General features: G+C 39.3%; 4 protein-coding genes across 4 annotated transcripts; 3 read left to right on the top strand and 1 right to left on the bottom strand.

Moving 5' to 3' along the window:
* Positions 1–4: 4 nt before the first annotated feature.
* On the top strand, positions 5–14,184 carry LOC136259607 (dnaJ homolog subfamily B member 14-like). The gene is made up of 10 exons (XM_066053087.1): positions 5–185; positions 232–391; positions 1,256–1,401; positions 1,461–1,586; positions 3,054–3,143; positions 12,554–12,678; positions 13,205–13,329; positions 13,548–13,602; positions 13,660–13,774; positions 13,985–14,184. The coding sequence occupies exons 1-10, from the start codon at positions 53–55 to the stop codon at positions 14,095–14,097; spliced, it is 1,188 nt and encodes a 395-aa protein (XP_065909159.1). The 5' UTR covers positions 5–52; the 3' UTR covers positions 14,098–14,184.
* Positions 14,185–17,041: 2,857 nt separating this feature from the next.
* LOC136260740 (uncharacterized) lies at positions 17,042–17,988 on the bottom strand. Its single transcript, XM_066054595.1, has 2 exons — positions 17,818–17,988; positions 17,042–17,734 (listed from the first exon to the last, which is right to left on the bottom strand). The coding sequence occupies exons 1-2, from the start codon at positions 17,965–17,967 to the stop codon at positions 17,129–17,131; spliced, it is 756 nt and encodes a 251-aa protein (XP_065910667.1). The 5' UTR covers positions 17,968–17,988; the 3' UTR covers positions 17,042–17,128.
* Positions 17,989–19,403: 1,415 nt separating this feature from the next.
* Positions 19,404–20,310, top strand: LOC136260741 (uncharacterized). The gene is made up of 2 exons (XM_066054596.1): positions 19,404–19,540; positions 19,590–20,310. Exons 1-2 carry the CDS (start codon positions 19,478–19,480, stop codon positions 20,202–20,204), a joined length of 678 nt encoding a protein of 225 aa, XP_065910668.1. The 5' UTR covers positions 19,404–19,477; the 3' UTR covers positions 20,205–20,310.
* A 2,589-nt stretch (positions 20,311–22,899) lies between these two features.
* On the top strand, positions 22,900–27,616 carry LOC136260593 (uncharacterized). The gene is made up of 6 exons (XM_066054386.1): positions 22,900–23,071; positions 25,137–25,427; positions 26,086–26,779; positions 27,056–27,160; positions 27,235–27,293; positions 27,359–27,616. Exons 1-6 carry the CDS (start codon positions 23,011–23,013, stop codon positions 27,529–27,531), a joined length of 1,383 nt encoding a protein of 460 aa, XP_065910458.1. The 5' UTR covers positions 22,900–23,010; the 3' UTR covers positions 27,532–27,616.
* The last annotated feature ends 263 nt before the right edge of the window (positions 27,617–27,879 follow it).

The raw sequence follows: 27,879 nt of genomic DNA, 5'->3' as shown, positions 1-27,879 counted from the left end.
ATATAATTTTACTAGATTTAAATTATTTACAGGCGTTTATTTTTGTAACTAAATGGATGCTAACAAGGACGACGCATTACAGTGCCTTTCTAAAGCCAAAAAGGCAGCGCTAATCGGAGACTTAGAAAAGGCAAGACGACTAACTGAGAAATCCAATAAACTGTTTCCGACCGAGGAAGCTAAAGGTAATTCTAAATAGAGCACTCGCATGTTTGACATAACTTCCTGCAGACTTCCTTGAGGTACTAAAAGGTAGTAGAGTACGTAATGGCATGGGTCAGAACTCACGCGATACTAGTAATGTGAGAAGGGATACTACTCAATCTGAATCACAACAAAACACATCAACTGCACCAGAATATACCAGTCAACAGAAAGAAGCTGTAGATAAGTATGTGTGTGTACTGTGAGCAGATAACCACAGTTGATGAATTGTTGCTATAAAAAAACTTTAGTGAATTTACTATTCTAGAAAATTCATTCTAGGCCATTTTATCATCATTTGTGCAAGCCCAGCCCACAAGGGAACTGTGTGAAGGCTAAAAAGTGCCTTTTAATAATTTCAGTGGTAAAATTGTAGATGTGTTCATAAATATACACACACGTCAGAGCACAATGATTGATTGGCTCAGGGGTGGAGCTAGTTTTCAGAAATTGCACAAGCACACCTATACCCATGAGGCTTGACTGTCCCCATGCAGCTTTTTAGTGAGAAATGCAAGTCCATCTCTGTGGACTCTGTACATATTCTGTGCCTAGCTACATATATATATACTGCTGTATCTGCAGCTTATTTCACTAGGCTATTATAATTACTGCATGAATAATATAACAGCTACAGCATCACTTTTCACTCTTTTCACTCTTCTAGCTCTTTATACATACTTCATATCTAACATTGAGAGAGCACAATGATCATGGTAAGAATTGGCTTTTGTCCAGTCTACTATTGCCAGTATACTGTTGTGTGTAGTCACCAAATTGCAGCAAATGATCAACTCACAACCGCTCAAATTATCACATGATACTTTACATTAGTAAACTAGAGTATGCTGATCTTTGATATCTAGTTGTTTAGCAGAAGTATCACAATATCATACACCCAAGATATTTAGCTGTGCTTCACCAGGCTTGCTGCTTGGGCACCACGATGATTACATAGGCAGTCCCAGGTGTAGTTATGCCCCTGATGTGGCCATTTCCCCCCAATTATAGTCATAATGCCCTGATTCTAATATAGTGTGGGTTCTTGCAGGATACTACAATGCAAAGATTACTATGATATCCTGGGAGTGAACAGCAGTGTTACAGAAGATGAACTAAAGAAAAGTTATCGCAAACTAGCCCTCAAGTTTCACCCAGACAAGAATAAAGCCCCCAGGGCAACTGAAGCCTTTAAAGGTGAGGGCATTACATGATTACCACAGAGTGGCTTTTGTGATCCAATTATCCCCATCCAGCTATTGGTAATGCCTATTCAGTGCTTAGTAATCCAGATCAGCGGAGACTATATGATCAGCTGGGACCAGATGAGTATAATTCCACTCGACAGGGAGGTGGGGGAGGAGGGTTTAGTAGGTTTGAAGGTGTGTGCAGTGTTAGAATAGTTTATATCTGCATGTAGTGTGTCTGTGTGCAGGTCTTGGCTGCTGCATATGTGTAGTTCACTAGTTTTCTTTTTAAGTGCGTGCCTCTCAATAACTGCTGACTATAAAGCATGCCTGTCAGCAATGCCATGTTACCATGTCCCTGACACGTTGTGACAAGATGTACTGTGCACACACACTTGTAAAAACATTACAGTCATTTGTGTGGTTTTACTAGTGTAAGTAGTTGGGGTGTACTCAATCACATCTTGGTTACTATCTGAGTCAATGACAGTTAGACTAGTTGCCAAATTGTTATTTAGTGGATCAGTGTGGTATGTAGCTTAGTATGTTAGTCAAGACTCAAGACAAACCAATTATATATGACTGTCTCAGCAAAAACTCAACTTGTTTGCACAAACCTGCGTGCGTATTGTAAATAGCAAAATTTAAAAATAATTCGTAAAATTACACATGCTACAAGGAAAAAATATGCAAGTTTTTGTTGGACCATTACTCAAAGAAGGAAGACTCAGATTGATTAAAATTATACACCATCTTATTTGCCTGCTCATGGAGAGTTGCAAAAATCTTTGTTTCATTCTGTAGCCCCAATGGTATGTGTGTCACATGTGTTTGTTTACGATGCAGTAAATGTAAACAAGATCGTCGTCATTTCTTCTACTAAACCACCCTCATACCCATATGCGTAAAGTGACTACAAGCCTTAGCACTATACCTTGGCTGATGTGCTAATTCATGGTGAACATTTTAAGCCAAATTGCAACATTGTAGACTAATGCAAATGGAAGTTATGGCTGCTAATGTAAGTGCCTGTAGTTTATTTTCAGTATAATTGCTGTACAAATCGATTATCTTGCTCTTCCTACTGTCTAGCGCTATAATTCCAGAACTACGCCCCACAGAAGGCTGAAACTTTGGTGATTCATCCCTTGGAATGCTGAGAAAATAAAAAATAATTCTGAAATTGTGCAAACAAGTCGGAATTTTGCTGAGACCGTCACATATTTCTTAGCTACAGTGTATACATGTCAGTTGCCAATCTGAAGCAAATACAAGAGTGGTAGCCATGAGCGTAGCATTGCTGCTTAGAGTTACTTAATCAGTTCTACTGGGGTGTGTAGCCCAGCTAGAACCATCTGACCTCTCACCCTTTAAGTTATTGTCTCCTTTAAGCCTCCCACAGACCCATGTATAATTCTGTTGTAATGTATTACCAAATTGTAACATGGGTTATTTCACTAGTGCAAAATGGGAGATTTTGGCTGTAGATAAAAGTGACAAATTCCTAGCTAAAGTATGTACATTTGCTACCAGTATTCAATTTGAAAGGTGTCACCACTTAACACATTTTTTTTTTAAATTGAACCTTGTGAAAGTATTGTATTTGATGATTACTTGTGTAAGTGGCATTTTTATGATCACATGTTTATCCCATGATCACAGGAGACATGAGCCCTGAGGAGTTATTTAACATGTTCTTCGGAGGAGGCTTCACCACATTCAGTATGGGAGGAAGGAGGGATCCTTTTGCAAGTGAGTACTGCAACCTATTGGTTAAATTGAATAGGGGTGGGGCTAATACTTTGCAAGTTGTTCCACATAATGTACAGACCATACCATAACCTTATACAGTGTGGGGACTCAATGGTCTATGGAAGAACTAAAGAATCAAACTGTACTACCCAATAAGCCATTTTGTTTAAGAGTTGGAGGATGATGTCAGTAGTCACTCGTGTAATATCATCTTGAATTGTTGGTGTAATAATGACACTTCCTGGTACTTTGTATATCCTTTGGTAGTCAAAGTATCCATGATTGACTTGTATTGACTTAACATACTGTAATAGTTCTCCTTTTTCGTTGTATAGTAAAGTTTTTTTTTGTGGTGAAGAGTGCTTGAAAATACCTGTTAAAGGGACTGTAAATCAACAGTACAATGGTTGAATCATGTCTACGTTTATTTCTTGGATGTTTTGAATATGTTTAAGGGTCTGATGGGGTTAGAAAAAACACGAGGAAAAATAATTGTGATGTTACCACTGGCAAGATAAGCACAAGATACTATCCTTACCAGGCGGAGAAGCGACTCAGGAAAGTGTAACATAGATACCATTGTTTGTTTCATGGTACTGCTAACCCAGCTTTGTAAACAAACCAAACTAATCTTACTTCAGTAGAGCGTGAGCTTTGATAATGCAAAGTACCACAGGCTGAGCTACAGGCAACTACAGAACAACTCCACTGTGTGGAGGTCCAGTTCACTACAGCAACTCTATTTGTTGTAGCAGGAGCTTATAAGCGCCGAAGGCGTGACTCCTGGTTGTAGTGAGCAAAGAGGCTTTTCACTTAGAATTTTTTATATATGATGTGTATACTACGCGATTAATCGATTACAAAATAAAAAATCGATTATATATTTTCATCGAATAATTGATATTATCGATTAATCGTGAGAGCCCTATATGCTATCCCTTTGCTTGCTAGCAAAGCAGCAAAATGACAAAGTGTGTCCTCTGATGTTGAGAAGGAGGAGATAGCTGAGTCCTTGCAAAAAGATAGGTAGTGTTTCTGTCCAGCTTGGTACTGTATGTCCTTTTCATTGCTTTGGATAACCCAGCGGAAAAATACTGTTCCACAGCTCGGTCCACTGCGTGGAGGTCCAGTTCGGGCGTACTCCTAGTAACAGGTCCACTAAGGCTGCTGGGATCAGTGTCTGGTAGGGGTGTGCCTGTGGACACAAGGAGAAGCATAATTGTAAATTATTTCATCAGCTAAGGTATTCAGCTGTCAAGTCTAATAGAGTGCTCCAGTTGCTTCCCTTGGTGGACTCATCTATCAGCCTTCTGAGGAAGGATTTTCCTGCACGTACTGCTTGAGCAGACCTAACAAGGACAGTAGCTCGCGTTTCCTGCATGCCGTCTTAGTATGCCACTTTTGCAGCAATTCTTTAAGTGCATGTAGTTTTTCCTGAGGAAGTCTTATCTCTTCCTTAAGAGAATCCAACTCCATCCCCAGAAATGTTATGGTTGTTGCTGGGCCAACAGTCTTTGTAGGCTTGACTGGCAAGCCCACTTTGCTACACACTGCTACCATAATTTCCATGTTGTTTCTGCAAACTGGTGAATCCCTGGGGCCCAGGGTGAAGAATTCGTCTAAATAGTGCATCACCCACAATGTTCCCTGCTGTATCATCATCCATTCTAATGCTTCGTCTGCTTCCAAGAAAATCAATGGTGTTAAATGAATCCCAAAAGGTAATACTGCATCTATATAGACATTTCCTTGCCACAGCATGTCTAAGAGGCGTCTGTCCTTGGGGTCCACCAGGATGTTCCGATAGGCCTGCTGTGTATCCATTTTTCCCATCTGGGCCCCCTTTCCCAAGTTGAGAACCTCTGCTGCTACCATACTCACCGAGGTGTGCACCCTTCTTTTGATATTCTATCGTTTACACTTCGCCCTGCTGCTGACGACAGGTCCAGAATTAGCCTCCATCTGTTTTGCTTCCCTTTTTAAGGGATAACCCAAAGGGCTCACGTGAATGTGTAGATGTTGAGCAACTTCTTCTGTCCCGAGTCCCGACTAGTGCTACCCTGCCAGCTTTCAGTTCTTGGTCCAGTATGCTGTTACTACTTCTGGGTGGGTTTCAGCTGATACCATGTTTGATTTTGCCCTTTGTAGGGATATTTTATTTCTCTGAAACCCAATTCTAAAACCCGATTTCAAACCTTTAACAATTAGGTGTGAGGACTGACTGTCTTCATGGGTGCTCAGGTGTTCCTCCTAGAAGTACAAGTTCACTGGCATCGTCACTGTACATAAATGGCTGGGTAGAGGAGAGATACTTCTACACTTTTATTCAGTCAAGTGAGTTTGGCTGTGTAGTTGTATGACTTTCCACCTGCAGAAGGACTAGATGGTACAGTGACAATCTGTGCCATGTCGCAGTAGCTACTGTATACATGCCCAAATAATTAGATGCACATTACGTATGTATGTATTGACACAAATCAATGCCACTATAGTGTAGCAATCACGCAATTCCAAATTAGCCAGTATAAGTTCCAGTGGTTTGCCAGTTTGCATCACGCCTTACTACTTCCTGCTTCATTCTTTCCTATTAGCTCCTCATCATAGCCTGTAGCAACGGGTGAGAGGATGTGCTCCTCCACAAGCTGAACATTTGTGGAGATAATGGCAACTTGCTCTATAACTACGTCTGCCATTGTTGAAGTTATATTTCTTGCAAGGCTCATCCAGTTCTGCCTTGGGATCCTCTTGTTTGGCTTTCTTCATTATGGGGACATGTTGCTGAAGAGTGTTCCAGAGTCTGGCAGTTCCAACAGCACTCCTCTGATGACCTGGTTGGGCTGCCATTGAAGTACCTGGCATAGAGGCTTGCATCCTCTTTTCCCCACAGCTGGTCTGGCATCCAGGCTGATTCCTCTCGGAAAGACTGGTCGTATAAAATCCATGATGGCCAGGGGTATTTCTTGGCCATGGCAGCAACAGAGAAAGGGAAGCCATCAGATCTCTTGTCAGAGATGGCTGCTCAGTTATCCTAATTGCAGCATATAAAGCAAAGCATTGAGCCCATGTCTCAAAGTTGGGGATCAGCTTGCGTGAAGCTGCTAGGTCATCTGCCTGGATCACCACTACTTGGCCCTGAAGGTGTGGTGGCACAGATTTACTCAAGCCTTTGGCAGGAGGGAGCTCATTAAAGTCAATGTATTCTCCTGCCTTGATCTGGTCAATCATTCTCTAAGCCAGCGTTGGGAGGCTGGATGACACCAAGACATCCTTGTTGCTGGAGGATGGCCCACTGCCCTGTTGAGCAACTGCTGCTGTCAAGTTTGACCAATTCAATTGCACCAGTGATGGTTGTTGGTGCTGCAACTGTTACCACATTAGCATTATTATTTGCCTGTTGGTTGAGTGTAGCTCGTGAGTTCTCACTATCTGAAGTGTTTGCCGTGCTAGCTGTGGACATCACCTGTAGACCTGCTGCTAAGAGCTGGGCTGAAGAGGGCTTTCCTCCCAAGTTGTGGTGACCTGTGGTATGTAATTGGGGCGAGCCTGAGCAAGCCCCACACTAGCAGGAGTTTCGTAGCATGGTTCATGCACAAAAAACTATGGAAAACTTACACGTACGTCATTAATAACACAAAGAATAATCGATGCCATTTACTAATCATCCATATAAGGTATGTACGTCGTTGATAACACAAAATAATAATTGGTGCCATTATACTAATCATCCATATAAGGTACGTACGTTGTTGATAACACAGAGAGTAATCATGAACAGAGTTAGAAGAAGAAATGAGCGTGACAGATATAGAAGAGTAAGAGAATCACCAGAACAAAGGGAATCTAGATTAGCTAACAGAAGAGAAAAGGACAGAATTAAATGGGGTGCAATTGCTATCAAACAAAGAGATGCCATTGTTCAAGCAAGTACAGACGGATTTCTACGTTTACACAACATTTCTAACAGTACACATTTACAAGAACAACTTTCTGAAGATCAACATTTACAGCAGGAAAGTTCATCTACATCACAAACCATTACATTACAGCCAACACCTAGCACTAACAATCAACCATCAATATCATCTCACCCTACAACATCATGCTGTACAACACCTATAATGCTACATGATACAACACCGTCTCCCCCTATAATGTCATATACTACAACATCTCCTGTAATGTCACATGACATAACACTATCTCCATCAACTCCGTCAAGTAATGACACACTATCTCCTCCTGTGATGTTACATAGTCAAAACACCATCACCACCCTTGTTAACACACGATACAACACCGTCTCTATCACATAGGAACACACCATCACCTCCTATGATCTCACATACTATGACACAGTCACCCTCTGTTCCATTTCTTTGACAACAATATCATTTACTTCAATGTTACATAGTCGAACACCATCACCACCCTTGTTAACACACGATACAACACCGTCTCTATCATATAAGAACACACCATCACCTCCTATGATCTTACATACTATAACAGTCACCCTCAGCTCCATTTCTATGATGGCAATATCATAATACTTTAATCAAAAATAACTGGCCATGGCTGTACAAAAATTATCTCTTCATGTTATGTATACCCACTCTGCATGGGCAGTTCAAAGGCCCCGCCAGTACCATAATTTGTATATGGCACTCTTGCAGACCACAGCGAGTGCATTATAACTTATAGCACACTGGTGTGGTTTTGCAGACCGCAATGAGTGCATTATAAGTTATAATGCACCAACTGCAGTGTAATATACAGATATTGCACTGGCTGTGATTTTGTGCAGCAATGCACAAGTGCCAGCAGCCAAGACCGCTACGACACCTCACCTAATAGGTGGAAAGACACCTCACAGATCACTCGAATTCTTTTATAGCCTGACATGTAAAGGTTGATTGTGGGCCATAACATCACCAAGACATATAATGTTTACCAAGCAGCCAATGGCGATTGAAAAAGCCAACGCGATGGCCACAACTCTAGTCTACATATATATATATATATAAACGTACTTATACACTTTACTAGTCTGGTACCATCTTAGCCCAGATTAAACTGTAGTCCACTTCGACAATGACTCAATAAAACTATCTATTCTAAATAATACTCACCTTTACATTTGATTGTGGTAACCAGTTTTTGTCATGCCACCAGATTCGAGTTTAGCCTGTGTGAATAGTAAGAATTAGACTAGTATAGTTTAGTAGTTAGATTTTGTTTACTTAAACTGTCTATTCGCTGCTTTTTTTTTCAATCGAGAGAATCACTATGGCAATTAGTCTGGCACTTAGTCTATAATATGGCGACTGAGTGATCACGCTGGCATGCTGAGCACTACATGATGCGAGTTGAACAGCGAATGCAGTGACGGCCCTCAGGCTCGTGTGTTTATATCAGGCAGAGCACGAGTGCACGTTGTTTAACTGTTATGTACCACTCACCTAATAGGTGGGGAGAGTCTCACAAGACAGCTGTAACACTTATAGAGGCCAGGTTTCTAACATCGATTGTGGGTAACCAAGCCGAATGTTGTGATGACGTTCCCTCTACAGTACTGCAGTCACCTGAGATATTGAAAGCTAGCACGCTATGGGTTGTATCACTGACCTGCATTCGCTGTTCAACTCGCATCATGTAGTGCTCAGCATGCCAGTGTGATCACTCAGTCGCCATATTATAGACTAAGTACCAGACGCACTTGCCTTCGGGCCTGACGGCCCTCAGGCTCGTGCGTTTATATCAGGCAGAGCACTCGTGCCTATTATATAACTACATAATAATATATAACCTGTATAATATATATGAATATATATGTTAATTATCTTATAAAAATCTGTTTACATTAATGTTACGGGATACTGTAAACCCACATGTACACTATCAATCATTTTTCATGATTAGGGGTTTGATTTTTCTTAATACATTGTTATCAAATATTTATGCATTCTTAACTTCGACATGGAATTCAAATGTTGTTATGGAAACATGAGTTGTCCCCATGCCAATTAGTGAAAACTATGAACCAAAAATCAGACCAATGGAGAACCATGAGAACTTACTAACAATTCTAAGCTTTGAAGAACATCACTTGTGAGGGACTGACAAGAGGATTTGTGAATGATGTGTATAGTTGCTGAAATATGACTACAATATGGCCTAAAGCAAGACACTGTGATCACAAAATTAATTTTTAAATTGATATCACAAGCACTAGAAACATTATTTCTAACAAATGGCTCCGTCAGGACCTAGACAAGAAGCCAAACTAGTAGTCTGTTTATACGAAATGTGACCGGATCTGCGAAAACCCGACATAATGGTGCAAGCCTAAATTTTCAGTATAAGCCATTGATTTGCAATGGGTAAAATATTTGCGTAATCGAAAAAAAAAAAATTCGTAAAATTTTTAAACGCTTTGTTCTTTGTGAAGGAAGGGTCCTATGATAAACACCTGGATATCATTATTCGCCTACTCAAGAGGAGTTCAAAACTCTTTATTTTGTTACAGTAGACTAAAGGATACTTAAGTTATGGGCGTTTGTTTATGTCACGTCGAAACGATCATAATGACGCTTTTTTTTCTTCACTGATTTCGTTGTTTTTTTTTAATGACGCTTTTAAATGCTTTTTTCTTCACTGATTTCGCCTCTATATGAAGCGACGAATGGTAATAGAAGAAAACACTTACCCAGTAATGGACTCCCCTATTCATGGCGAACACAATGGTGCAAGTTGCAACTCTGTACTGCATTGTATTTGTAAGTTACAGCTGTTTTTGTAAGTGCATGTAATTTATTTTCCCAATACTTGCTGTACAAATCGATCTTCTGCTGTTGCTACTTTGTAGGGCTGTAACTCCAAAAGTTTTTGCCATATGAGGCTGAAACTTGGCCAGAGCATACACTTGGCTAAGTAAATTATAAATATTCAATAATAAAGAATTTGAAAAATACGTCATTATAAGTTTGACAGTCCTGATTTTTGGTTCAGGAAAATATCGTCATTAGTCAGCAAAACTACGCATGCATGCACAGGTGTGCCAGTTGCTAAGTGTGTTGTTTCTATGTTATCTTGTACTGTTACATGTGTTTTCTTGTACCTTGTACCTGTCCAGTCAGCATGCTATGATTCTCCCAACAATTTAAGCCTGTTACCAGATACACAACACAACAACACCAATTATGTAATAAAATTTTTGTTTTGACAGTTGCTCAGTATCCCATAACCTACATTAAATTACTACACTCAGTGTTAACCATTTCCACCTTATTCAGTATTAAGCATTTAAACACACTACATCCTTTCCAAATCCATTTAAATGACCTCTCAACTCTCTATTCTTGCTTTCAATTTCCGCTTAGTAATACACATATTTTTCCACTACCATTTAAACACTAGTCTCAGTACATATCAAATTATCCTTCTTCACACGATTCAGATCATCACCTACAAAATATCAAAACACATCAATATTATACAACTGGCTATACCCATATAAAATCAGTAAATCACACATACAGAGAAGAAGAATGGCTGTAGCCGATTGCTCGGAGGTTAAATATATAAATCAAAATCAACAGATTAAACTACCTCAGGCTTGCCCCATGATGTTATAAACATCTGTCTAATTATATTAATAAATAAGCAAGTCTGCCAATAGTTGTATGCTGGTTCTGGCTAAGCATTACAGCATACATATTAACCAGACCAACTGGTGCATGCCCCTGCTGCCCCACGTTTATATTGCCATGGTGTACCCTCATGGTCTGCTACCATGCTACTGTGGGCTACAGCTCTGTGTGCTGCCTTCTTGGTTAAATTGTAGGTGTTGTGTGTTACATTGGTTGTCAACACACAGCTAATTGTTTACAGCCATGCCTGTGTGCTACAGTGAATCATTAGCCTTGGGGCTAATTGTTTACAGTTGTCCTTGTGTGCTACAGTGAATCATTAGCATTTGTGCTAATTGTTTACAGCCATTCCTGTGTGCTACAGTGAATCATTGGCATCAAGAGTATATAACAATAGAAGAGTATTATTATGTACTCTTATTGGCATTGAGAGTGGTAAATTGCCATTTGCTTCTCCTGCCGTCACTGTGGGCTTCTCCAGCCTTCACTGTGGGCTACAGTGACTAGTGGTGCTGGTTACCAATTCGCTGTGTATTACAGCAAGGCATGCTATTGCTTGCTTCCACTGTGTGCTACTGTGAGCTGTGCTTAATGGCCTCCTAGGATGCCACTAGTGCATGTCTTCATGTCCCTCCTGATGAGCCTGTGTTTCCCGCCTTTGCCGGTATTAGGGAGTGAGGGTGCTTCTAACTGCTCCAGCATGTCTTATTTATTGATGGAGGGTTGCTGTGTGCTTACAACCTGCCATGTTAAAGCTATTCGTATGCCACTAGCTTCAACTGGCAGATCACTGAACGTCAAGGTGGAGTTCCCATGGTTCTCTCCTTTCGTGGGATTTCACCCTCTGCCTGCCCAGGGCAAAACTAAGTGGAGCACAAATTAGAAGAGAGGGAAAGCTACCTCAACTGCCTCCATTAAAGTGCTTTCAGCAACATTAACCAATCCGCTGATTGAATTTTTCAGTGCAAGCACCGATGTCACACAGTGTTGCTAGGACACAAGCAATGTGACAAAGTGACACTAACTGCTTGGGTTCGCCAGACCTGAGTTTGTTGAAGTAGAGGTTGATGGTTGTTGCTGTTGAGAAAATGGTTCACTGGAGGACACATCCTGGAGATGGTCTGCCACACCAACAATCAGTGTCTGCATGGTCTCATCATCGAGATGGAGTACCACCTCTTAGGTTGATGTAGGAGGAGTCGTCATAGCCTTGACACCCTTGGTAAACAGTCGCAATTTAAACAGTTTCTGAAGACTGATCCTGACCACATTGTCAATAAACCGTGCCAAATTTTAAGCACATGATGACAGCAGGCGCTTATACATCTGCGTCTGAGACTTGAGTGTGATACCCACAGATTAACTCCGTTTAACCAGTGAAACTCCATTAGAGTAGTCCCAGGTACAGTATATTGGTTGGTTGGGATTATGGCATATGATGCTGAGTTATAAGTGTGAGCTGAAAGGACGTGCTTGTACCCATTAGATATTCTTAAACTAGTAAAATGGCAAAGTATGTTGATGAGTTGTCCTCTTATTATTTCAGGCTCCACTGCACCAGTTACTGTATAGTAAAAAACTGTGGTGAATTTGCAAGTAGGGCTTCAATTGCCAAAGTTTTTTTCCGCCGATTTTTGAATAGTGGGTTTTCACCAAACTTTTTACAGCCAAATTTTTTTACTATATGATATGGATATGTTTTTTTTCCATCATCCAAGTGCATTGATAGTGGTGCCCGTCGTTACCATGGTTTTGTTGTAGGTCTCTTCACATCATTTGATGACAGTGACTACATCACAAACACTCGACGGCGTCACCATGGCTACAGTGACGGTGACAGGATATTCGTCCACCGGCATCATCGTCACCCAGGCAACCAACAGCCGGTGAGATCACTTGCGTAGAGCTGAACAATATAACAATTCTTACCCATGATATATGTGTTGCCATCTGATGTTACTAAATATCATGATAATGTTAGTAGTTATGTAGTATGAACTGTTCTTTCTAAACTACAAACAAGAGTTACATATTACAGTAGACCCTTGTTTATCTGTACCCTTGTTTATCCATACCCTCGTTTATCCAAAATTGAAAATGACTGTTCTATTAGTACAGGTGTATGTTCTATTAGAGTATTTCACAGAACTCTATATAAATGTATGGACTTCAGTTATCCAATCAATTCATTTATTTGAACACCTTTGCCATTGCCTGAGACACATTGGGGTTCGGATAACCAAGGGTTCACTGTATTAACTCTTGCTAAACACTTTTAGCCATTTCCCATAGTCATATAGTAAACAAGCAGTTCCATAATTATATAAGTATGGTGTTTGAAGAAAGATAATATCAGAAATATTATCTCAATTCACAATGATTATTTTACCTAGTTGTATTCTCTCCCTACAGCAAGGTTACTCATGGATCAGACTGTACCCTGTAATCTTTATATTCATTATGATGTTTGCACCAATCATCAGCGATGTTATCATGTCAGCACTTTATCAGACTCCATTTAAATTAGAGAAAACAAAGTAAGCAGTAGGCATTAATTAGAAGCTGATATGCAAGAATAATTATTTTTGTGGGTAAATGACTAAATAAACATATTTGTTTAAATAATCAACATGGTTAAAATATGCATATGGGGGGGGGGGGGGTCCCAGGGGGGTAGCTAATATTTGATCATATAATAGTGTAATTGAAAAAGTGACTGGATCAGGTTTTTAAGGTGTTGTATCTTTTGTTACAGGTTATTTCATAATGAAAGACACACACAGAGACATAGTATACCATACTACGTTACGGTCGGTGAAACTGTTTACTGAAGAAGTGGTGTGACATTGTTTCTTGTTAATAATTAGGAAACATTTCAACAGGACTATCCCACAAAGGAAGCTCAGCAGAAAGTAGAACAGCAAGTGTATCAGACTTACCGTAGCTACCTTCATGATCACTGTGGACATGAGAGAATGGCACGTGAGTTTAGTAGGCAGGACAGGCCCCGATCTGTGTAGCAGTATCCCAGTTTATTGAATAGCATCGTGTGCATACTGCATAGTATAACACTAGTTTTTAGTTATAATATAAAAAGATTCAATAACTGTTTTATAAGGTAGTTTACTGACATAACTGACTGTATACTGCACAAGTACTTAGGGTAATCCCCTGATGGTATTGTTCTTGTAGGTAGACAAGCCATCCATATAGCCAAGTACTACAGAGACAGAGAAGCTCTAAAACAAGCTCAGTCAATGGAAATGACTCACTGTAACCAGTTGGAGAAGCTTAATAGTGGATAACAATTTGTACTGACTGCAAGTGTATAATATTTATATTAATTACTACCGTACGATACAAACTTTTAGTGGGAGAAAATTTTAGCAATTCAACTCTGGATGAAATCTGGCAGATAATATTTTTGTCATACTGCATTCTCTCTACTTAGATTGGTAAAGAAATTTTTGGCAGGATTGCCAAATTTTTCCCCAACCGAAATTTTGTATGTTGTACGTGTACATCTTATTCAAAGACAGGGTAGGGGTGTTTAGTAGTTTAGCTTAATTTGCAGCGTTTTACATTAGTGTTGGTTGTGTAGATGATATACACATACTCACCATATTGTAAAATCTTACCTGAGGTACAGACTCCATGGAGGGTGAGCAAAAGTGTGCAGTAGCATGTAGCAAAAACTGCTTAATTGTGCTAAGTTCTTTTGTTTAGTAAAGCATTATCAATAACAATCTCTTGTGTTAATAAACAAAATCTCAACTGCTTGGGCTCTGCTATTAACAAGCCACAAGTTCTGTAACCACGCACACACACATACACACAAAGGCTAGCACAGTCACACCTACCCAGTGAACCAGCTACTCAGGTGCTATGATTTGGCACACGCACATGCAAATTCTCCTGGGGCAGGACTGGTAACCAGCAGAAGACTAAACCTTCATCTAATTTCTGGACTGCATGGCCTTCATGGTTGTCTTCATACTGAAACGATTGCTCTTTGTCCTAAGATCTTTTAAGTATGGACAAGTTTATGTTGATCTTGACTTGTGTCATGCCGAAGGTACAATTTTGACTACAATCCATGATGTATTACGTTATGACCCAGTGAGAGCTGCATTAACTGTGGAAATTGTCTTGCCTTCTTCTCTTGTTTTAAATTGTAACACAGAAAATAGTAATCCAGATAACAACCAGACCCAAAACCTGGCATGTGCATCTTCCAAATGTAAACTGGGTTCTAACTGTTGGATATGAGACCCAATGTCATTACAATTTCAAATTTGCATGTAACAGCACCGCTAAATGTACTGAGTATACTCCTTTGAGTGCCTCAGGATTGGCAAAAATTGTCACAGTGTTCTAATGCTGCTAAAATAAAGAAATAAGTTGAGAAATGTTTTGAATGAATATGCATCAGTGGATTGCCCAGTTTTGCTAGTAGGATCCTACTAGCATTAGGTAATCCACTGATACATAACAAAACCCTGCCTGTTCAAGGATTTTGTGTTGACTTGTACAAAGAAGGAGACAAAGTAAACAGACAGAACTTTGTTGCAGGGGCAGATCTAAGAGAGTGGCTACAGGGGCTGAAGCAACCCCCTCCCCATCCCTTCACTTTAGACTTCATATGCTAAAGATTATAATGAACTTTTGTCTTAGAATAGTTATGATGAGCAATAGTACAAATACTCATTAAACTTGCCTCATAACTATGTTTTCAAGGAATTATCACAGGATCTGTGCTAAAGGTTATCCAACGAGGGCCTAGATCACTGGGATTAGCATTAGAGGTGATTGAGATACTCTAATAGAGCAGTCACGTAACTACTCTAATAGAACATTCAGAAGATACATATTACAGGTAGTTGGTTCTGCTATGGAATTTATCCATATCTGTCTGCACCTAAAAATGTGTCTATACATACAATGAAGTGCATTGGTCTACTTCATTAATTACCTGATTCATCTACTTGTACAGTCATTATATACTTAACATGTGCCACTAAAAATGCTCTCAGATGCAATCTTGTATCATTCAAATTTCAATTACGTTATTATTCTAACATGTACCTGTTGTTGTGCAATTATGAGAGGTGTTGAAACTTCCCAAACCTTTTCATTAACAAATACTGCAGAGCTATACCTAATCTAAATGAGGGCAGTAATTTATAGGCAAATTATAAGCATTTGTATGTGGAAATGTCTCCAAATTGCAGTATTTTAGCATCTATTTTTCTTGGGGGGCTTGAGTTAGCCCCGCCCCTTTCCTTCTAAATCCACCCCTGTACATGTGTTGTACCAGAATACAACCCTACAATGTACAGGGCTACCCATCCTTACTCAGTTAAAAATTGTACAGTCAGATGTTGTGACTTTCACATATAAGAATTGTACAAATGTAGACAACAAGGTTACAACTATCCTGTGACATGATGTTCATGCTGAAACAATCACCCCAGACACCATCCCTGATTGATGGAGTGCAAAATGTCAATTATGCATGACTTCCTAACAGATGAGACTCCATTGGGAGAGGCATTAAAAGTTTACATGCATGATAATTGAAAGTTAAACAATAATTATCCACATGCAGCTTCATCATCTAATTTTGATATAGTTATACCTGCAGAGGAGTGTTGCAGCAAAGGCCAGTCTCAAAGTACAACTACACCTGGACATTCAGAACTTGAGCAATCAACATCTGCTACTACTAGTTAGGATTCAGAACCTGAAAGTAGATGAAGATTAGACAACTGGACCATTCATACTCATTACCAGAGGATAAAAGCCAGGCATTGCAAACTGCTTCATCATCAGATGAAAACTGAGACATAAGCACCAAGTTGTGTTGAGTATCTATTCAGCATGAACATATATTATAACTGATAGACTGCTGTAATAATTTTGTGCAATAATAAGGCACACAACTGCTGTTTGATCACATGATGGTGACTTGGGACAATTTCATGTACTGTACTTGTACCCATACACATGCAATACTCTTGGGTTGCCAAACATTTAGATGCTATAGAAATTAATATTATGTATTATGGTGTTGCGTATTGTATGCATCAAAAGCAGTTCAAAATATTGTACACTGTATGGTAGATGATTAACAATTAAGTAGCTAGAATTCTTACCCACACTTACACCACACACCTTGGTAAGACATGCAGTGACATGCATGATAGCACTTCAAATTCCAAATTCATGACTATATATAGTTAATGCCCATACAATGATGATTATACTGTTGAATTGAAAATAAACAAAAGCATATACATCAGCTAGCTACAACTAAACAAGTCCACATGCATGAAGTCATTCTTGTATGTCCTCTTGAATATCCACGGTGATATACCTGAAGTTGTATTGCTCTCCTTCATCATCTTCACTGTAAATATCCAATGTGAGCCCATGGTCTGGTTGGATTGTGGTGGTGTAATATTTTGCTGTAGTGTAGCTACCCTCATAAGCGGTGGCTGTTACACAAGCACCAAAATGCTGTTTAGTACTGATCAGGAACTGGTACTCCTGTGGTACTGGGTTAGAGGCATTGACTGTCGGTCCATTCTTGAAGGTTTGAAGTCCAGTCATTGTACCCCCTGGTGTTCCTTGAGCATGGAAGCAAGGACCCTGGCTGTAAGATGGACTGTAGTTGGTGTGGTCTGGAACAATGAAACCGGTAGCTTGAGAGGCATCAGAAATTAGCACGAAGAAATCAGTATCCATCACATTGGCATATTTTGGGTTGATACCAAGAGTGATATCTGCAAAAACGTGATGGGGGTAGCTGCCTATCGGTACACTGAGCAGTCGCTGAAATGGTCGAACAAAGTAACAATCAATGGATTCATCTTCAGCAATTTTACAATTAGACACCATGTTACCATGTGAAGCCAAGTATTCTGGAGAAAAGTACTGCCTCTGTAAAGTATATACAAATAATACCATACACATAATTTGTATAGTGAATTATATAGCCAATCAAACTACTTGTAATACTTTACCTCAGCTTGAGTAACTGCAGCTATGATGAGTAATACACAACTTATCACTTTAAAAGTCTCCATCATCACAGATTTGTCAGTCCTACTTGCTGTTATAATTGCCATATAGCAGTATGCAGCTACACTTGTCCACTTTATATACAACAGCATGATGACACTTGATGACACAGCATGGATGATGCATAATGTTTGAGGTATGACATATTAATACATCATATCATTTATTAGTGCTATATTAGGACCATTAATATCAATACTGATCCATCAGGACACATTTTAGTGCATTAGAGTAATAGTGTATGTACCTCAATTAATGACCCTAGCCCACTAGATCAGTGGGAGAGATTTATTTGTTACTTGGTTACATAAATGGGATAGGGTGACATCACCTGATGGATATAAGTGTGACCCAATTAGTGCCATGCAGATCCATAATCTATGCCAGCTAGATCAAAGGAACATTTTGTTGCTTGGTTACACTGAAATGTTATAACAATACTTCTAATTTTAAAAGACCCGCATGTATTAATATATCCAGTGAAATTGACTATATACAGCAGGAACGATACTGCATGTCATAATGATACTGCATGTAATAATGATACTGCATGTCATTAAACTATTGTGCTCACTTAATATGTAACTAATAGATTTCAGTAAAGTATTATAGAAATGATTAATTTGCATGGCTACTATATTAATTTAAGAGTGGATTTAGGAGGGCCCCCCAAAATTTTTCTTTACATGTGCCAGCTAGCTAGCTTGAGGAAGCTATAAGCTGCAGGTATTTCAAGAATAAGCAATGGAAAGATCAGTGGAGGGAAAGGGAGCTGTTAAAATTGAAATGCTATAGAACATTCAAAAGTAGAACATCCAAAAGCATTTATCAGATTTTGCTATACTGATGAGCTGATGAAAGTTACTTCTTCTTCTAGACCTTTCCAAAAGTAATAATTCAGTAGAATACTACTTTACTTTGCAAATTTGATCTTCGGCTTGAAATGCCTCCATTTGCAGCTAAACCAAGCAATCATATTTAATTTCACCACAATTAAATTAAACGGTGCAGCATCTTACCGGGGGAGACGCAGTCCCCTGTTTCCCAAGATTATATATAGTTAATGAAACTTAACACACATATAAACACAATTTGAACTGTAATAAAGAATTACCAGCAGGACAAAAATGTGACAACCCCTGATTGTATCCCATACCATATACTGGATAGCTGTATGCTATTGCATGTAAGGATTTAGCACTACTCCAGACCTCCCTGTAATTGTGACACTCAGTAAAGCAGGAATACAAGAGCATCTGTATGCCATCATCTTTGTAACACATGTCTGTAGCTATAATCACACAGAACACTATTAGAGGATCTGGTGTAATGCTGCTGCCAGTATTAAGTCACAGTGTTAATGAGCAAATCTACATTAAAAACTTAAATAGTTATAAAGTGCTCCACTAATTTTTATGGGGATTTAGTGCAATTATTGTAATTATCAATGACTCATACATTGTCATAAGAAGTCACATCATGACATCATCAAATCTCTGGTAACCAGTTACTATAAAAGAGGAGGCTATAGTCACTGCAGGATCATTGTAAGAAGTATAACAAGCAAGAAGAAACCTACCAGATATCACCTCTTGGCACAAGATGATGATGACACTGAAACTGATCTGTTTCTTGCTGTTCGTTGCAACTGCTACACAAGCTGAAGTAAGAGTCAACTCTATAGTAAGTGCATTTCATAACATTCTTTTTGTAGAAACGGTTCTTTTCACCTGAGTACTTAGCTCTTAATGGCAACATGGTACCAAATTGTGAAATAGCTGAGGATGAGTCGATCGATTGTACCTACGCATCAAAGTATCAGCGGATGCTCAGTGTACCACTTGGAGTCTATCAGGGTGATGTTGTAGCTGATGTCACTCTAGGAATTAATCCCAAATATGCCAACATAATGGACACCGATTTCTTTGTACTTCTCTCTGATGGATCTCAAGCTGTTGGCTTCCTCGTTCCTGACCACACCAACTATGGTGGACAATATGACCAAGAACCATGCTTCCATGTTCAAGGTACACCTGGTGACTCCCTTAGCAACATCCAAAAGTTCAATAATGGTCCCAAGATTAATGACAGTAATCCAGTTCCTGCGAAATTCACTTTCCTCATCAGTACTCAACAGAAGATGGGAAGTTGTGTGTGTTCCACAGCCTATGAAGGAAGCTACACTACAGCAAAATATTACCCTGACGGTGTACAGCCTGCAGACCGGGAACTCACCTTGGACATCTATTCTGAGGATGATGCTGGAGAACGTTACAACTTCAGATACATTGCTGTTGATATTCAATTGGATACACACAAATATATGTGATGTAACCTCAAAACTGAGACAACGTAGCTGATAGCCAGTGTTATGTACACAATATCATGTAGTTTAGTTACTTTAAAATCATTAACAAATTGTTGCATTGATCTTATATACTTTCATGTGATGAAAGTTAAGTTATAACTATGTCAGAGTGGGGTGGTCCAGCACTAAAGTTCACTGTTCGTATAGTTTTATGCCCTAATTGTGTGTGTGTGTGTGTGTGTGTGTGTGTGTGTGTGTGTGTGTGTGTGTGTGTGTGTGTGTGTGTGTGTGTGTGTGTGTGTGTGTGTGTGTGTGTGTGTGTGTGTGTGTGTGTGTGTGTGTGTGTGTGTGTGTGTGTGTGTGTGTGTGTGTGTGTGTGTGTGTGTGTGTGTGTGTGTGTGTGTGTGTGTGTGTGTGTGGGCTTGTCACTCAGTGCGGAAAGGTAAATGCTGGACATTACATACAATATTGAATGGATTCAACTTGCAAGACAACGGTCTGAATGAGGGGTAGGTAATGCCCTGAAATTTCGTAGATTACTTGTGAAATTATTTCTGAAAGATGAAACATTGCCTTAAATTTGTGCAGTTTGAAAGTCGAAAAGATGTAACAAATATTTACGGAGTCTAAAATTTAAGGATTTACTAATTTTAAAATTTTACGGAGATATTTGAACTGAAATTTGTCTTGAAAGATGAAATATGGGCAGTCATATTTCTGAAAGATGAAATATGGGCAGTCACCTTTGAAATTTTGTAGACCATGTTGGCTCGTTACCTACACTGTTAAAAAAAAAGTGTTTGTAAAACGTCTTTTGGGGTGCTATAGCTGCCATTTACATCAGGTTCCTCTGACGGTGTTCTGTTACACCCATAGGGTACTTCAATTACACCCATAGGGTGTAGAAGATATTTCAAAAGGAAATGAACATGGACCTTTTTCTTTGTTATACAGCCAATCACATTTTCACTGCAAACATCATCATATCATTGATACAAAGAACATATAAGAAACATGGATATTACAGGATAATAATAATACACACATTCAGTATCATCAACTCTTCCTACCTCTTATGGTTTTCAATTTGTATTTATAATGTAATCAATAAGCATGACTTTCGATTGTGGGTTATATTTTAAAAGGCTCTGAAATGAATTACTGCATGGTTGTCACAAGAAATAATACAGTGTACAGGTACATGATAATGCCATTACAATGTCATCTCACTGTAATTAACACCTATACAAATATATTGCATGTAGTAGCCATGTAGATCTTATGCATGTGCATGAGATACATCAGTGGTAGAGTCACATGCTAATGTCTTCCATTGTTTTGCCTTCATTGGATGTGATTTAATGTATGTGCAATGCTGGAAGATATTTTTGGTTGTAAATGCTAGCCTGTATGCTCTTACCAGGGCCGCCCAGAGAAATTAAGGGGCCCAGGGCAAAGAGTTAAAGTGGGGCCCTTGACCCAAGTTGTAAGGTGAAGACCAAAAAAAAAAAAAAAAAAAAAAAAAAAGTCGCAACCTGCTGGCAATGACAATAACTACCCATCACCAATCATATCTCCTTATCTATAAGCTTGCTACACTGCTCCTCTGAAGAATACTGTTACTGCTCTATTAGAGTATTTAGATCTGACTGCTCTATTAGAGTATATCGATCTTTTAAACAGGTATTCAGGGAGCCCTTCATGGGGCCTCCTGGGGCCTCTTTCAGGCTGGGGCCCGGGGCAAAATGCCCCAGTTGCCCCCCCCCCCCCCCCCCTGTGGGCGGCCCTGGCTCTTACTGACTTACAAACTTAATGTGTGACTGAATTGTATTATTTCTTAACTAAACCAGGTGTACATAAACACCAAAGGGTGTTGACAAACACCAAGAAGTGTTCAAAATTGAATTAGTGCAGTGCAAACACACAAGGGTGTTCCTACTACACCATAATAGGTGTGGGTGTTTAGGCAATAGTGTACCCCTCGGGTCTGAATCAGATAGAACACCTGAAATGATCCTAGTTTTCTTCACTAGTTAAAGCTAAGTAATTAATTGTAGTACAGTGGAACCTCTCTATTGTGGACATTTTGGGACCCAGAATTTTTGGTCACTTTTGCTGTAATATAGATAGAGGGTTTCCTCTTTCAGAGGTACAAAATATATTAACCAGACCTGTTGGGACCAAAATTTTTGTCCTTATTATGGAGGTTTTTTCTATCGTGTCCTTAATTCGGGAAAGTTGTTAAGAGAGGTTCCACTGTATTATCATTGTTGTACTGTATACTCCAGAGGTTTCTGTATGTACAGTAAAATTATAATAATAAATTTTAAAAATACAAATTTGGATTCGGATTTGATTACTGTACAAGGTAGCCGGCTGATACAGCACAGGGGGGTGCAACTGCACAACCCTAAATAATAAGCACAATACATTGTAAATCAAAGTTATATGACTGTCCACATGTAGTCTGGCGCGGCCGCCCCTTTGATTAGAGATTAAGGATAATCTCTAATCAAAGGGGCGGCCGCGCCAGACTAGTCCACGTGTTCGTCCAGCAGCTAAACAACATTTTATAATATAGCTCGCAAAACAGTAAGCAAACACTCATCCGAGGACCACAACATTATCGAAGTCTACAGCTACATCCACGTAAATAGCTGGTGAGCACTCGAGAGTAGGCGAGTCTCTGGCTCGAGTCCCAGGTTTTAAGTCCTTATATTTTCGTGCAATGGGGAATTCCCAGGGATCGATTATACCAGTTCTGAGGACCGTGAACGTTTGTGCTTGAGAGAAATGTGTATTCGTATTTGATTTGCCGTCCAGAAGCATGACTGCCATTAATGAGAGGAGTAACCGAAGCCTTACTCTGCAGAAAGCAGGTAACACAGGTAAGTTTATTAATTGCTTTACTCCCACTGCTCCAACCTCAAATTATTGTGTCAGGACACAGCTATTTAAAGAAAAAGCAACCTTTGGCATACGCTGGCCATGAAAATAAACAAAAGTATAGAAAAAATGAATAAGTATCCTGGTGATGATATGAGTTTGCCAGTGTATTACTTTAGCATGAGAATTATTGTCCAGTTCATTACAAGTGTGCCTCTACAATTAGTCTGGCGCGGCCCGCCCCTTCACAAAAAGTAAGGGTCTGGTGAAATACAAATACCAAATCATTTCAAAAGGAATTCAATTATACAGCGCACGTAATGCTTGTTATGTCAGATAATTGCACTTCAATTCGAACAAAAGCATTGTGTTGCCAAGGCGATTTCTGTGAGAACGTCATTGGCACGCATTAATTGGCTACCGCCGAATCTGGGCGGTAGAAATGATTTAGTATTTGTATTTCACCAGACCCTTTTTGTGAAGGGGTGGGCGGTGCCAGACTACTCTACAATCTGGAGGTTTACTCCAGCTTTGAGCTAGCCAAGTGACTTATTCACGTTGTACGTAGGTTACAGGCTATCAGCATTTTTTGTCATTCGCACATATGAAGTTTTGTTCAATGAAACATTACATTAGTCTTCGCATGACCAGACTTTTCATGTCATAGGGTAGACCCCTAATCAGTGACGGTCTAGCTGGAAACACAAGACTGATTAATTGTTTGTGTACACGACAACGCGTCGGTCCTGAACAGAACTGTACAAGGAATTGATGGTTTAATGATATGGTTGTAGGCCATGGCACTTTGTGTTTCCTACATGTGCCAAAGTACACAAATGCACTTAATAGAATTCATAATGTAGCAGACTGGACTGCTGCTTTATCAGGTTGTTAACAGCTTGACTTACTCATGTACGTGATGACAAGACCATATACTCCAACTACTGTTTACTGCTAGTTTGTAACTCTACAATAAATGTTAGTTGTCTCAACTCTTAGTTGACTAAATGATAAAATGACAACCTATGCGTTAGAATTTTTGAGAACAAAAAAAATATTTTATTTTTATAGATATTTCTATCAAAAATAATATTGGTCCACTGTTATTGACTCTTGCTTCTATCCTTAAAACAACAAACTAGGGTCATGCTAAATCGGTTGTGCATTTTCAAAAGTGCTTCATGAATAAAATCTATAGTCTCTAAATGTTCTCAAACTTTATAGCCATATAACTGGTCACGTTATTAAAAATGTATTTAAAGGTGATCTTTTATAAAACTTTATAAGTAGGTATTATATGCAAACAATATAGAGTAGTCATTGTTAAGCTTCTGACTTCCAACTATGCTAATAAGGTGTCCACTGTGTGTATTGTGTGTGTTGTGTGTGTGCGTAATGCTGTATATGTGGTAAGACCACAAACTGTGAACTCAATGTATGACTGTCTTGCCTAAGTGCAGCACACGTGCATACACCATACTACATCACACACGCACGCACGCATGCACACATAGTGTGTGTGGACTGTTCAATGCCAACATTTTCATCGATGGATGCATGCACTCTGCTTGTCTGGAGACCATCATCTCTCTTGAGATCATCATCTCCACCCAAACCCTCCAGGAGATGCTGAATAACCCGTTCACAAGCCATTGAATTTAGGCTAAGAGAGAGAACTCATTAAGCCAGGGAATGCTGTTTAATTTATTTTACAAGCTGTTGAAATTTAGGCTGGGGTGGATATACAGGCCATAGACAATTGCAGAGACCTGAGTCAGAGACTTGTGCAAAGCATGGTGTATGCGTAATGTAAAGCTCTCTTGTTGACTTGCAAGGCCAACTCTAGGGAGCCTGTGGTCTGCACCACATGACAAAGTCAGGGGTGCTGCCATTAGCCACATCACTTGCAAGTGATTTGTTACTGTGTCCGCCATGAGGAGGCTGGCAGCATGGACAGACAGACAGACAGACAGAAGTAATAACTACACCAAGATCATAATTATATTATGTGTACATGTGTCTAGTCTCTTACTTTGGTACTGCCTAACATTCTCCATCACTACCCAGGTGGTGACCCCCCAACACTAGCTGACTTCAACAAACATGTGAGGTCACTGATTGCTCATCGTTGGGAAGATATTGGGGTGGAGTTGTTAGGTGAAGGCAACCAATCACACATTTCAATAATAAGGGCTAATCATCCTGGTGATGTTGAGAAGTGTTGTACTAACTTGTTTTCTGTATGGACCCAACGACAACCACATGATGTGACCTGGTCGATGCTAGTTGAGGCAGTTAGGAATGTTGGTTTGGTGAAGGAAGCAAAGAAGATTGAGAAAATATTTCTGATACCTTCAGGTAGTATTCTGTTGTGCTACAGATAGTCTGGCCAGAGTCCCAGAACAGTATGAGCTGGACCAGTTAACATGTGTGTATATACAAGTTATAATACCTGGTTACCTAGCTAAGTTATCACCACAATTTGCATTATATTGTTGCTAGCATGTGTAAGGTTGATCTTAGTTTGACTTCTTACCACCACCTTACATATTATTATGCTGCTGTGCTATTGATTATACTTAATGGTTACTGCAGTGGCATCAAAATTGTTTTTTTTTTATTATTAGCAGGCTTGCTTCTTTCTCTACTGCTTACTCAGTGCATGATGCTGTGCTAGTTCACCTAGTTGAAACATTACCAGAGGAGTTTGTAGTCATGTGTCATAACCCTATATATATGATGCGAGATTATGTGACAGATGCTAGCAGCAGCTATAGACTAAGAGGAATGAGTTAGTATTAGCAGTGGTGGTAGGAGGGATGTGTTGGGATCTGGACTACGGTTAAGGATCTGTTGATCCATGACACAGAGGAATTATTATGCTATTTTCCAGCTTTGTTTTAACTAAAACATTGTAAATTGTACACAGTGAAATGTGTAACTGTAGTTCATGTGTTACTACTCTGTGACACACTAGTAGTGAAGGGTGTGTTACAGTTTTCACTGTTTCCTTTAGATAATGTCATGTCAGCAGGTCAAGGGATGTCATGTAGAGTGGATGTAATGTTAAGCCCCACTAGCACAGAGGATCATCAATTTGTTGATACTAAATGTGCTGTAGATAAACTAGACGATGATGTGCGATATGAGTATGCTAAATTTATGAATGACCTGTTGAAACTCTTTGTTAAGATGTCCATACCCACTGATGATGTCTTACTATCCTTCTCCTGTCTTGAAGATGATCAAATTATTAGTACTGACATGAGGGGTTCTACTAACATAAAGTCTTTCATGCGAGCATTGTCAAAGACTCAGTCTTGGTACAACTTTGGGACCACTGCACGTTTAGCATGTATGCATGGAGAGAGTGAAGGTGAGAGACTAGTGGAAGAGTATGAGGAGAAATTAAAAGTACACTTGTTGAAGAGGATCAAAATACCAGTAGCTCATAAAGCTGAAAGGATTGTGATTAAATTTAATGAGAAAAGAGAGAAATTTACTGAAGAGAAGATCATGAAATTTAGGCATACGGTCTCAAGAGTTTTGACACTTGAACCGAGAGAGTTTATATTTGTGTCTGTGGAAGATGGATGTGTACAGTTGACATTTTTATTTCCATCTATCATTGTTCCTCATGTTAAACAAGCCTTGGGCACTATTAGTGATGACCTTACTGATTGGAAAGTGATATCAATTAGAGTTAAAGGGTCAGTGAGTGTTACAAATACATGTAATTTGAAATAAATTACTGTTTTTATGACCAACTGAGTGTTCTCACTCACCAAGATAGTGTTTAGGTGAGTGTTTCGACAAAAGCATGAGTGATCTCTATTATGAACGACTTCTGTGGTTCACGATGTCTTGTGTTTATAGACCTGATATTAGTTAGTTGTAATCACATAAATAGTGGATTTCCCTATAAAAGAATCATATATTTTGTGTTGTAAATGATTCTTACTAGCAGTAGTGTACAATTTATGTAGGGAGGTAGTGTGGCAGCCAACCAGAAATGAAGAGCATCATATGGTGAATGTACCTCATGATGAACCAAAAAGATTGAGTACACTTCCATCATCGCCTGTGTACATGTGAGTGCTGTGATTATGGTGTTATCAATCGTGTATTCATAAAACAATTATCCTGTTTTTTTTTCCCACTACAGATGTAATGTACGTGACCCCACCCATCAAAAAAAACCATCACGACGACTGATGAGATCTGGTAAGTGTTGATAACTTTCCATGTGTGTTTGCTTGGTTTACATTGGCTCCCTCCCCCTTCCACAGTGCCCCTCAGGTCTCTGCATACTACTCCACGATCAATCACCATCCAGACTATGATGAGCTGTATCTATAGGATTACATGTCAGTCAAGAAAGAAATGTTACATCACGACCATCACCTTACTAGTAATTGTTTTAGCTATTATATATCTGTATAGTCCAGCAATATCGCTGTAGTGTTGTGAGAATTGTTTGTGTTGTGCAGCACTGTACTAACAAATTACGTAAATCATCTGACAGAGAATAAAGACATTTCACTTGGTATCTTTCTTACAACCATGTATTGTCTATCATGATATATTAGTACACCCATATTGTTCTTGGTAACACTTGTATCTTGCATCAGGCAGGGATGTTCGAGGTTCCAGAACTGGTCAAACAAGATTCAAGACACTTAATACAACTGTCAAGCACATATATTACTATATATAATAAAATGCTGAAATTGCTCTCAAACTAAACTTCAAAGGGTAATATTTCCCTGGAAGCATGCCCCTTTAGATTTGCATGCTAGTGCAGTAGAGA

Source organism: Dysidea avara, chromosome 7 (assembly GCF_963678975.1).
Source record: "Dysidea avara chromosome 7, odDysAvar1.4, whole genome shotgun sequence".
Taxonomy (NCBI): domain Eukaryota; kingdom Metazoa; phylum Porifera; class Demospongiae; order Dictyoceratida; family Dysideidae; genus Dysidea; species Dysidea avara.
This window is presented reverse-complemented; position numbering and strand designations above follow the sequence as displayed.